This window comes from Lactuca serriola, chromosome 5 (genome assembly GCF_051521515.1).
Source record: "Lactuca serriola cultivar US96UC23 chromosome 5, Lser_US96UC23_V15, whole genome shotgun sequence".
In the NCBI taxonomy this organism is placed as follows: Eukaryota; Viridiplantae; Streptophyta; class Magnoliopsida; order Asterales; family Asteraceae; genus Lactuca; species Lactuca serriola.
In genome coordinates this window covers 271,442,799-271,454,511 of record NC_136412.1, presented here as the reverse complement: position 1 = coordinate 271,454,511, position 11,713 = coordinate 271,442,799, and the positions used below count along the sequence as shown (strand labels likewise).

Here is an 11,713-nt window from a genome sequence, read left to right as displayed (position 1 = left end):
ATACCTTGGATCTATGTTTTCTCTATTATACATGCAATTATGAACATCCAAAGTATTATCCTAATCTAGCATACAAAATAATGAATATAACAAGATATAATACATACCTCTTTCATGTAGAAAGTCTTCATGAAGCTTGAGTGCCAAGTACCCCAAGTGTGACACCTCAAATGGTTTACACAACACCAAATACACTTGGAATAACTTGAGAGAAATCTACACTTCATGAAATCGGCTAGCCCTTCTTACTCACTCTCTAGTGGCCGATTTTGATCAAGAATAAGATGCATATATAGTTAGGGTTACACCATGTAGACCCTAATTGACATGGCCTTTCATTTCCATGATCCATGGGTACAAATACACCATGGAGCATCCATGAAGCATCATATGGGTTTTAGCCCAACTAGATAATCCATGGAGCATTAGCCCACTATATAAGTATGGATGATTTACACAATCAATCCATATATTTAATTAGTCTTCTTTTGATCACTTAATTAATCCTAGATTAATTCTTGATCAATACTAATTAAATAATCTTATTATTCTTATTATTAATATACTAGAACTTATAATATATTAATAACCATAAGTGTCTTATTTCTCTCATTATAGTCTATCCAAATGCATGATGCCATGCAACCCAAATGGACCATGCCGGGTCGGGCCAAGTCTTACCAATTATAGTTATGGACTTAGACATTAATCCAACACATTCAGCAAACCAAGTTTTTGTAAATTAGAGATATCATCAAAAGAGGTGTGTCCTAAACGATTATGCCATAGTTCAAAAGAAGCTTTATTAGAAACTCCAGAAGAAGCGATCAAGGCTGTATGATCATCTTTAAGCACATACAATCCATCCTCACACCGACCTCTTGCTATCACTTGTTTGGTTGACCTGTCCTTAATATGAAAGAATGGTTGAGAAAAAAGAACATCAACTGGATTATCCATGGTAAGTTTACTAATTGATAACAGATTCTTGGTTAAATGAGGAACAACCAAGACCTTTCGTAAAGTAATATTTTTGTGAACCATGGTGTCACCAATATGTGAAACTGGCAGATTGTTTCCATTACCAAAAATAACATGTGAATTACCAGAATATGGAGCAGGTGAGGTGACATTATCTGTTGAGGAAGTCATATGTGCAGTTGCTCCCGAGTCCACATACCAATCAGGATTTCCCTGAGTGACATGACACTGGGAATGAAACGCTTGTGCCAAGTTTGAGTCTTGATGAAGAGAGTTGGAAGCATATGTAGACAGACTTGGACAAGAGGACGCATAATGTCCATTTGTGCGACAAAGCTGGCAATGGGGAGGATGACGCCCCCCACGACCTCTACCACCACCAGCAGATCCACGAGAGCCACCACGTGGATAATTTGTTGACCGACCCCTGTTATTGGTGGAATGAGATTGAGAAATAAAAGCTGCAGGTGGAGTAGTGGTGCCATGGATGGATTGTAAAAACAACTCATGGCTCTCTGCCTGAGATATAAGATCACGAAAGGTTGGAGAGGGTTTACTGGTGCGTATGGCAATAGAGAATGTTTCAAATGAAGGCCCTAATCCGCATAAGAACCAATGGATTTTATCCATATCTTCAACTGGTTGGCCTATGGCAGCCAATTTATCACAAGCAGACTTAAACTTTCTACCATATTCAGAGATAGTAGAGGTACCTTTTGTCATTTGACGCAAAGAGTCGCGTAAGGAATGAATTCTTTCTACCGAAGAACTGCTATAGGCGAATTCCAGTGAGGTCCAGATCAAACGAGCTGTGGAGAGCCCAAGTACTTCAGCAGCAGCCTCTTCAGTTAATGACGAATTGAGAAGAATCACAGCCTTCTGATCAAGATCAAACCAGGAGGTAAAAGCTGGATTGGGAACTGATTTGTTGTCAACTTCGACTGTTGCAGCAGGTTGAACAGAAGTGCCATCAATGTGGGGCAAAAGCTTCTGATAAGTGAGTAAGGGAAGCATCTGATTCTTCCAGAGAAGATAATTGGTGGAACATAACTTGATGGGAATCATATGAAGCAAAGTGTTCATTGAAAAGGTGCCATCCTGAGAAGTCGACATCTTCTTGGGTTTTGAGAAAAGAACAGAAAAATAGAAGGAGGGAAGGATCAGATGGTTTAGGCTGATACCATGTAATACTGAGATAAATTAAACCACACACCAAAACGTGTGTATGATATTGTATATATACTAATGAATTATAATAATGAGATCCTATAATGTAGGATCTATAGAATACAGATATACATAACATATTTAACAATATATACAATATATTTATCTAATAGTTATCTAATAACCATATGAAGTAATAAAGTGACGTATTCTTTAAAAATCTTCAGAAATGAAATATTTTACAAACCAGACCAATTATAAAATTTTGTCTTTGTTAATATAACCAAAATATAACATATCCGACTTCCACACTCCGAGACCAAGCACCTATCTCTCACTTTGTGAGTGTTTGGGATAACTTTTAAAAAAAGTTTATTAGCCTTTTAGCTTTTTAAAAAGCTAATAAGCTAAAAAAGTGTTTGTCTATCTAAAAAGCTATTTTTAAAACAGCTTTTTGAATAGAAAAAAGTAAAACTTTCAAAAAGCAATCCTAATTTTTTAGCTTTTTAACCATTTTATTTCTGAAAAAGCAGTTTTTTGCGTTCAAACACTTTTTAAAACCAGTTTTTTCCTAAAAGCTTATAAGCTAATAAGCATTTTTTTCATAAAATTCATTTTTGACGTAAAAAAAAACTAGTACCCTTTGTCGTCAATCCGCTTCTCTGTGTTTCAACTTTCAAGGCTTATTCGGTATTTCGGTATATACCCGCGAAACGTCGATTTGTTCTCAGATCCGACTTGCACACTCAAAAGTCAAAGATTCGCCATCAGTGGCAAAGAAGAGACTATGCAAGCTTCTTTCCTCTCATCTGATCATGGAATTCCTTTCTGCAAATCCGAAGGGGTTCTTTGTCCAAAGAGGCTCCCTTTCAAACCCAATTCACCAAGGAATCTCAAGTACAAACACACTCTCACCTCCTGCACTCGGCTCTCTGCAACACTCGATTCACCTTGCAAAACAAATGTAATCTTACCGCCGACCACTCTAACATCGCGCAGCCGAAGCAGTACTGGACGTTTTCTACCTCCAATCCTCTGCAGCAATTCGTCGAACAGTTTGAGTGCAAACGACGATATTGTTCATAGCAGTGGTAGGAGTTTTAGGGGTTGGGTGGAGGTGGTAGGAGAGACAATATCCACTTTGTTTCCGATATGGGTGGCATTAGGTTGCTTTTTAGGTCTTATGAGGCCGAATTCATACAATTGGGTTCAACCCAAATGGACGATGATGGGTATCACTTTCACTATGCTTGGGATGGGGATGACACTCACATTTGATGACCTTAAAGGGGCTTTAGCCATGCCTAAAGAGCTGTTCACGGGTTTCTTTCTACAGTACTCGGTTAGTTCTCGCAAACAATGTAAGCAGTGTACATAGTTCAAGATTCTGAAACTGAATTTGAAATGGTGTTCTTGTTGCAGGTGATGCCTCTATCAGCATTTTTCATCAGTAAACTGTTAAATTTGCCCTCATATTATGCTGCAGGCTTGATATTGGTTGGCTGCTGCCCTGGGGGTAACTAACTAACTACACTCTTCTACCTCTCTTTCTTTTTCACTTATTCTTTAACAGATGTACATTCTTGATTCTCCTACATACACTAATCTTGATTCAAATAACCAAAATTTCCATGTTTAATTCTAGGAACTGCAAGCAACATTGTGACCTACATTGCAAGGTATGTAGCTTTGTATATATAATTACAGTCGTATATATATAGCTGAATCTCCAAATTACTTAATGATGCTGACTCATGTTTTGGTATTTTTTTCAGGGGAAATGTTGCTCTATCTGTATTAATGACAGCTGCAAGCACTGTCTCTGCAGTGGTAGGTACATAACAATTGATATTTACTTACATATATCAATGTACATTTATTTATTTGTTTATGATTTACATCCTACTTTCAATTTATTTTTTTTCCATTACAATTTACAACATTGTTGTGTTAAATTCTGTTTCTTTTTTAATACATAGTACTTTGGAGATTGATTTGTTTAGAGGCTTAATTTTCTTAATGAGATTTTATATTGTCAGGTTATGACTCCATTCCTGACTGCCCATTTAGCTGGACAATATGTTGCAGTAGATGCAATTGGACTCCTCATTTCCACCCTCCAGGTCAGACTTGTTTTAAATCAAGAAATTATTTTAAATATTCACCAAAATGAATAAAGAATTAATATATATATATATATATATATATATATATATATATATATATATATATATATATATATATATATTTGTTGTAAAGGTAGTGTTGGTTCCTGTGTTGGTGGGTGCGTTTATGAACCAATACTTTAAAAGGGTAGTGAAATTAGTGTCTCCATTGATGCCACCAATAGCTGTAGCAACTGTAGCTGTACTTTGTGGGAATGCAATTGCTCAAAGCTCTTCTGCAATCCGTATGTCTGGTCAACAAGTGGTTCTTGCTGCTCTTCTTCTTCATGTCTCTGGATTCTTTTTTGGTTATATTCTTTCAAGATCTCTTGGAGTTGATGTCTCTTCTTCAAGAACTATATCCATTGAGGTTGGCATGCAGGTATAAGTTATAAGTTATAACTTTGACTTTTAAAGAAAAGGTCAAATGGAATGTTCTTTTAAGTTCAAGATTGATAAAAACTGAATCTTTTTTGTGTTGTTTTAGAATTCGGTGCTTGGTGTGGTTCTTGCTACACAACATTTTGGGAATCCTTTGACTGCAGTGCCATGTGCTGTTTCTAGTGTTTGTCATTCGATCCTTGGGAGTGCATTAGCAGGAATATGGAGAAGGATTTCACCTGAAACTCAGGAAGTGAAAAGTGAACCCTAATTCAGGATTTTGTTGTGTTTTTTTAAAGCTTCTTGTTATGTATTTTGTGGGAGAAGATTACTAGTATTTTGTTTGATATGGCATTTAATTTTAAAAAGGGAAGATTGGCTTGTGTTTTCTTATTGATGGGGTTTGATGTTTTTAGGTTTGTAGAGTTGCTTTTAGTGAGGTTGATGTTTCGAGATTAATATTTAATAGTATGTGATTTTTGTATTTCCTTTAGTTTTCATCTTTTAAAAAAAAAATATATGAACAATAATATCATACTTTTTGTAAAAAAAGGAATTGAATTTGTATGTTTCACGTTGTTCATGGCATGCCATTGGAAATGATTTAGATTTTTGCATCTATTATATAAATAATGAATTAAACAGGTGTGTTTCACGTTGGGTATGTTTCAAATTATAAATGATTTTGGAAAATAGATGGATTGTGAGACTCATTTGTGATAAACTGATGCTTAACATGAGTGAACTTTTTATTTGTTTGATAAAAGTGGTTGAGAACAAAAGTGCAACGAAGGAAAGGATGTATATGAACTATGAAAGGAAGATGATTTGCAAGTTTAATTGCATTTCTATCTTAGTCGCACATTGGTGAGCGACCCAAGTAGAAAGAAGAGTGTCCATTATAAATTAATAGGCTCCCAAGAGTAAACTTATTGGCCTTTTTGCCTTTGTTTCGTGCTAATTTTTCTTGCAAAATATTAGGACTACGAAACGAGTATTTTTTGGTATTGATAAAATTGACCGTGAAAGTGATCATTTGGTCATTGAATATTAAATTGTGCTAATTGAAACACTCAAGTCCCAAATTTGTCACCATTTAGCCCTTGGAGTTTTTAAAATTGACGAAACGAGTATTTCTTGGTTGCAACTTGCCACGTCGCACTAGGTGTTTTTAAATTAAACGAAACAACGTCATCTTTATTAGTATAAGCAGATTTCATCAGTATAACTATTTATGCTTTGGTTCAAAATCTTGATCATTTGCTCTCTTTTTCTCCTCTTGTATTCAAAATTCTAGACCGTAATTTCTGATTTTTTCAATTTTACACTGGTCAAAGTTTTCATGTTTCTTTTCTACCTACATCAAGACATTGTATCTTTTAATATTCTTTCAAATGCCTCCATATTAAAGAGCAAAATAGTTACTTAAGAAGAAAAAGCGTTTGCCCATTGGTTTGAATCTTATAAGCAATATATTGTTTTATTGGCATTCCATTAAAACCAACGAAAGATGAATAAACCTAGTTGATATAAAATAAATAGTCATGGCACTAAAATAGACATTTTCTTAACCAAGGGACTAAAACTGTTATCAGTTAAAACTTCATGGACTATTTTTGTATAGTTAACTGTAATATAAAAATTGACTTGAGCTTTGACGTCAATATGCTTTAGGTGCTAATTTTTCTACCCATTTTCAAGAACCACCGGACACCCTAACCAACCGTTAAACAGCAGCAGTCAAGAATCAAACAACCCCTCAAGACCCTCTTCACTCGTATTCTTGTTCTAAGAAACGACGGAAGAACAGCGAAATTCTGGCTCTTTCTCAGTTTCTTTCGTAGAAGAATCAGCGAAAATGGGCAGTAATGTGGTTGAAGATGGTGGTTACTCTTCGCTAAAAGACTTGAAATTGGAAATCATCACAAACGAGAGCGATCTCGATGCCACTTTTTCTCTTTGCTTTTGGCTGTATCTACCTGCTGATTCATCCCCTTTTCCTTCTACCCTTCTTCGCCAGGTCTGTTTAGTTTTACTTCGATTAAATCCGATTTGTGTTTCCTACAAAAAAAAACACCATTTTCATCGCGGATTTTCATATTTATTTCGTGGTTTTGAATGTCGAGATGATAAATGTTCCTTTTCTAATGTGATTCTATTAACAAAACCCTTCTGTTCATAAAGAATTTGTGTTTTGTTTGTTGTAACCGCTGGTACATGGATTTTGTTCGTTTAAGAATGAGCACTGATTCTTCAAGAACAAAACACTTCTGCAACTTTATATTTACTGGGATCATTTCATTCTTACAACAATTGTGTCTTAACAGGTGTCTTTTTTCGATTTTGCAGCATCATTCTGATACAACTAGCTCTACCCCGTTTCTTTCATTGAATGCAAATAAAGAAATCGTGCTTTACCCTATTCTTTCTGTACCAAAAGACACATCAATTCCTGAAGATGTAGCTATGGAAACAGAAATTCCCACTGCAAGAACCAAGATTGATGTCCCTCTAAACAAATGGATTCACATTGGATGTGAGGTATATTTTAAGCACATTTTTTTGAGAATTCTTATTAAATTTTGATATACTTGTGCTCATGTCTTTAATAATTTGAGCTCTATGATTCTTTGGATTAAACAGGTTTCTTCTGATACTTTACGACTTTACATTCATGGTGAGACTGTTGGTGAGAATCATGTAGCTTACACTTCTGATAGCTCAAAAAAAGTTTCTTTACTTGGTGCTAACAAAGATGACTCAATTGAGGGTTATCTCTATGGTGTGGAAATGTTGCCTATTACATCTCCTATTAAAGATCACTTTGTTAAGGTGCATCCTTGATTATTTTTTTCTTACTAATATTGTCATTAATCTTATAGTCCCTTTGTTTTCATGCTCATCATTTTTTTTTCTTTATGTCCAGGACCCTCCTATGCAAATACGTGTTGATAGTTCAAGTGCCACTGATATTGAAGAAGACAATGATGGTGTGTGGACTGTTGTTGGTGGTAAGGTAAGTTTTAGTAGATTTATCTTCACTAATGCTTCTTAATATCCCATATTTGATTTCATATTTGTATTAAATAGTTGCTTGTTTCACCATATTTTGGTATTTAATTGTCACATGTCTCACTTGTTACGTATGAAATACAGGCTTCTTGCCGTAGGAATTTCTCCTTGGATGTTGTTTTAATGGATGCTTTTGGGCACTTGGTCAACAAAGAAATGGAGGTTTGTAAGGCAAATTGACACTTAGTTTGTGTTTGTTACACAAGTCAGGTTGATGATGAATATGAGGAGGGCGTTTATGTCTTTTGTATTTACGAGATATCGAGAGCGAGTCTCAATCCCACCTTTTTAGGTGGGGCTAAAAAGTTTTTTGGCCAGATGATATCAGTCTCAATCCCAGTTCAATGCATGTCAAACACAGTTCTGTCATGTCATGTCATGTCCCAGCTTTTTGGATTGGACAAAAAAGTTGCAATTTTGGCCCATTTTACATCAGTCTCAGTCGCAGTCCAATGCATGTTAAACACAGACAAGGCTGTTATGTTATGTTATGTTCTGTCATGTCATGTGTAGAAATGAGGCCTTACATTTTCTAATAGCATTTATTTTAAAATAAGGTCAAGCATATTATATTTTTATTGACAGGTTGTTGCTACGCTTACATATGCGGACAATTATGCACATGTCGAAAAACCAGATGATGCAGAAGCTCCACTGCTGACAAGTTATGATGGAATCGAGTTTGCTTCATGGGATAGACCAAGTACACTAATTAATGGACGTGCTTCATTTAAGCTCAAGATATCTCAGGTAACGTTTAAAAATACATAAGATAAGAAAAAATTATTTATATTTCTGTCTTTTTTACATGTTCTTTGTTTTTTTCTCTTGTCTCAGCTTTCATCGAAATGTGATAACAAGTTGTTTTGTATTAAATTCAACATTCCAAAGATGGGAAGATATCCATTTTTTGAAGTGTTTTCGCGTTCTATTCGGTGTATTTCACGTAATCGTACTACACGTCCATCTACTTTGATATGGAAAAGGTCAACCACTCTTATGCATTCGGTCAATGGAACCTTTGGGCCAGATGGAGGATCCATTGAGCCCGTTAACAATGTGGTTCATGAGGCAAAACCAAGCCCACCATCAAAACGGATCAAGTTAGAACTTGCAAACCCCTTTGTGCATTTAAAGCCTGATGATTCATTCAAGCAAGGATATGAAGAACACCATGAGGTATAAATAAACTCTTCAATCCTATTACTTATTAATTCATTAAAAGATGTGATTGTAATTCTATTTGTACATGTGTAATATGTTGCTGACATGGCAAAAAAAATTCTTTCTTAAAAAAAACTGTCCATATCAGATTGGATTTAGATCACTATTGATGAAATGGCACGAGTTGATATGCTTTTATGCAATGTCGATGCCAATACGCTACAAAAGTTAAAAGATTTGATTCCAATTCCTTTGACAGATTCATTCCTTCAAAAAACATTCTATGAACCACCTCCTTACTTTTTAAGACATGTTGTAGATCTTGACTTTTTGTTTTGCAACAGGTTGATAGATCAAATGGTAGGATTTTGGAAGGTAGAGAAGAAATATACAATTCATCATCTGACACAGATAGTAATACTAATAGTAATAGTAATAGTAGTGAAGCAACAAACTCATGTAAAAGCAATGGGAATCCGGTTTCAGACCTAACTGTATTCAAATACTGCCTTGGAACCCTAACTGAAAAATCTCTTCTTCTAAAAGACCTTGCAACTTCTGCTTCCCAACAAGATGTCATGGACTTTGCCATGCGGGTTTCACAGTTTTCTGGTTGCCTTCATCATCGGTAATTTTCTTGCATAAAAGTAAAACCAACATTACTTTCCCGTGTTTTTTTTAGCTAATTGAATTTGGATTCCAGTAACCAAATAAGAAGTTCAAAGAAGATGATAGAGGAAGGAACAAAGGTCTGGAATTCGGTATTGCAGAATCACCACCATGTGTCGTGGGATAATATGATTCCGGTTTTAAGAGACCAGTTTATCAAGATTTCTTCATGTCGGAATAGATTCTTGGTGCATCAGGTTACAACTCTCCCATTAAAAGGATTCCAAATCCGATTCCGTCTTCGGAATCCCTGAATTTGACTCTTTGTTTGTAGGATTTTGAGGTGTTGAGAAGAATCGGTGGTTGCCAGGACTCAGTGACTCAAGAAAACTTTGAGAAGTTGTGGTGTTGGCTATACCCTGTGGCTTTTGCTTTATCACAAAATGGGCTAAATGAAATGTGGGATTCCAGATGGATTGAAGGACTTGTTACAAAAGAAGAAGCGGAATCTTCACTTCAGGGTCCCACTGGTGGGATTGTGGACCCCGGCACATTCGTCCTCCGGTTTCCTACATCAAGAAGCTGGCCCCACCCTGATGCTGGGAATCTTATTGTCACTTATGTTGGGGCTGATTTTGCCATACACCATAGGCTCCTCTCTCTTGACTTCTTTCACAGGTATGTGTGTAAACTATATGCATCAAAAGTATAGGGTTAAATCATAAATGCAAGAAATCGCAACGTAGTGTTTTGTTGATTTGTTTCTAACTATTGTGTCATTGTACTTTGAAAAATCTACATAGTTGTAGCAATGGCATACAAATACAAAGCGATTTTCACAGCTATATTTTTCAAAGTATAATGTGTTCATAAGAAAAATGTTGAAAGTATGATGCTATGTGTTGGTGGATTATTCAAATTACAATAATTAAAAGTACAATATTATAACAAAAAGAAATGAAAATAGGATGTTGTAATACATGGATAAATACAAGTATGCTGCTATTTCTTATATATGTTTCTATCTTTTTGGTTTTTTGAATTTGTAGTTCTTGTGGCAATGAAACGTTGGGGAAATCATTGAAAGATATGCTGCTTGAAGAGCGTGAGTTATCTCGACTAGGAAGGCAAGATGATGATGATGACTTTTTTTTTTTTTTTTTTTTTTTGTGTGTGTGTGTGTGGATTTGGGTTTTATATATGAACTAATTGTGGGAGTTTTTGAAATTGCAGGATTACAACAAGAAGTGTGCGACTTGTTTGAGATGTATGTAACTATGTATTTAAGGCAATGTTTTCGTCCCTAGGTATTGTTTCTAATGTTGATGTGTTTCTTAATGAAGATCATTCTTGGCTTGTTTTATTAAATTTATTTCTCTTAAATTATATTTGAATATCAAACTTAAGATCGTAAGAGTAGCCAATGGAGAGAGTGAAATATCTGGTTTAGAACAAAAATACTTTAGCAGGGATGAAATTTGTAACTTTCAACATACCATAGGGACTAAAACTCTAGTTTACTTTACCCCATACTTTCTTAAAAAAAAAAAAAAGCTACGATAATTAAGTGGTACAAAATTAAAGTTGGTTGGTACTTATTGAAATTGTTGTTATGTCATTGTCATAAAGTAGTTAGTTAAATAGGTAAACATGTTACAATTTACCTGATTTCATGAACAACGATATAACTTTAGTGGTTCAACTTCTAAAAAGATGGGGTGCCCAAAAGAAAGACATCTTATATATTTCATGACTTTATCCACATGATAAATGAAAAACATGAGAAAAATTGTTATGTTAGATGGTTAAAATGTGTATTCTCTTTACAGATAAACCAAAATTTAATAAGATAAAGGCTATTGTACGTGATCTAATAAATATTGATACATTTGCGATTTAACCATCTAGAAGTAATACTTATTTTGGAAATATTAACATTGATTTCATTTGTATCAACTGACCAACGTGTTGTATCAAACACCACCCGCATATTTTGTTGAGCTTTTATAAAAAAAAAAGGTTTTAATTGTTTTCTTTTTCACGGTTTAACCGAAGACCTATGGCTACATATAGTTGTAATGAAAATAATAATTTTAAAAACAATGCATATATATGTTTATAACGTTCATATGATTCCAAATCCTATTGATGGAATAATTTATGAAGTATATATA

General features: G+C 34.8%; 2 protein-coding genes across 2 annotated transcripts; both read left to right on the top strand.

The window, feature by feature from the left end:
- The first annotated feature begins 2,800 nt into the window (after positions 1 to 2,800).
- Positions 2,801 to 5,178, top strand: LOC145054306 (Sodium Bile acid symporter family). The gene is made up of 7 exons (XM_079002464.1): positions 2,801 to 3,490; positions 3,571 to 3,664; positions 3,794 to 3,827; positions 3,924 to 3,978; positions 4,188 to 4,271; positions 4,408 to 4,695; positions 4,801 to 5,178. The coding sequence occupies exons 1-7, from the start codon at positions 2,936 to 2,938 to the stop codon at positions 4,963 to 4,965; spliced, it is 1,275 nt and encodes a 424-aa protein (XP_078858590.1). The 5' UTR covers positions 2,801 to 2,935; the 3' UTR covers positions 4,966 to 5,178.
- A 1,198-nt stretch (positions 5,179 to 6,376) lies between these two features.
- LOC145054303 (SH2 domain-containing protein A-like) lies at positions 6,377 to 10,925 on the top strand. The gene is made up of 12 exons (XM_079002462.1): positions 6,377 to 6,714; positions 7,044 to 7,235; positions 7,338 to 7,526; positions 7,621 to 7,710; positions 7,851 to 7,928; positions 8,352 to 8,516; positions 8,604 to 8,945; positions 9,275 to 9,558; positions 9,634 to 9,796; positions 9,874 to 10,217; positions 10,589 to 10,666; positions 10,773 to 10,925. The coding sequence occupies exons 1-12, from the start codon at positions 6,553 to 6,555 to the stop codon at positions 10,801 to 10,803; spliced, it is 2,118 nt and encodes a 705-aa protein (XP_078858588.1). The 5' UTR covers positions 6,377 to 6,552; the 3' UTR covers positions 10,804 to 10,925.
- Positions 10,926 to 11,713: the final 788 nt, after the last annotated feature.

Bases quoted from the DNA above. Each gene is read 5' to 3' on its own strand.
- LOC145054306 (XM_079002464.1), top strand. From the start codon at position 2,936: ATGCAAGCTTCTTTCCTCTCATCTGATCATGGAATTCCTTTCTGCAAA. The intron at 3,828-3,923 runs GTATGTAGCTTT...TATTTTTTTCAG, and splicing joins ATTGTGACCTACATTGCAAG to GGGAAATGTTGCTCTATCTG. The intron at 4,272-4,407 runs GTCAGACTTGTT...TTTGTTGTAAAG, and splicing joins TCCTCATTTCCACCCTCCAG to GTAGTGTTGGTTCCTGTGTT.
- LOC145054303 (XM_079002462.1), top strand. From the start codon at position 6,553: ATGGGCAGTAATGTGGTTGAAGATGGTGGTTACTCTTCGCTAAAAGAC. The intron at 6,715-7,043 runs GTCTGTTTAGTT...TCGATTTTGCAG, and splicing joins CTTCTACCCTTCTTCGCCAG to CATCATTCTGATACAACTAG. The intron at 10,667-10,772 runs GCAAGATGATGA...TTGAAATTGCAG, and splicing joins GAGTTATCTCGACTAGGAAG to GATTACAACAAGAAGTGTGC.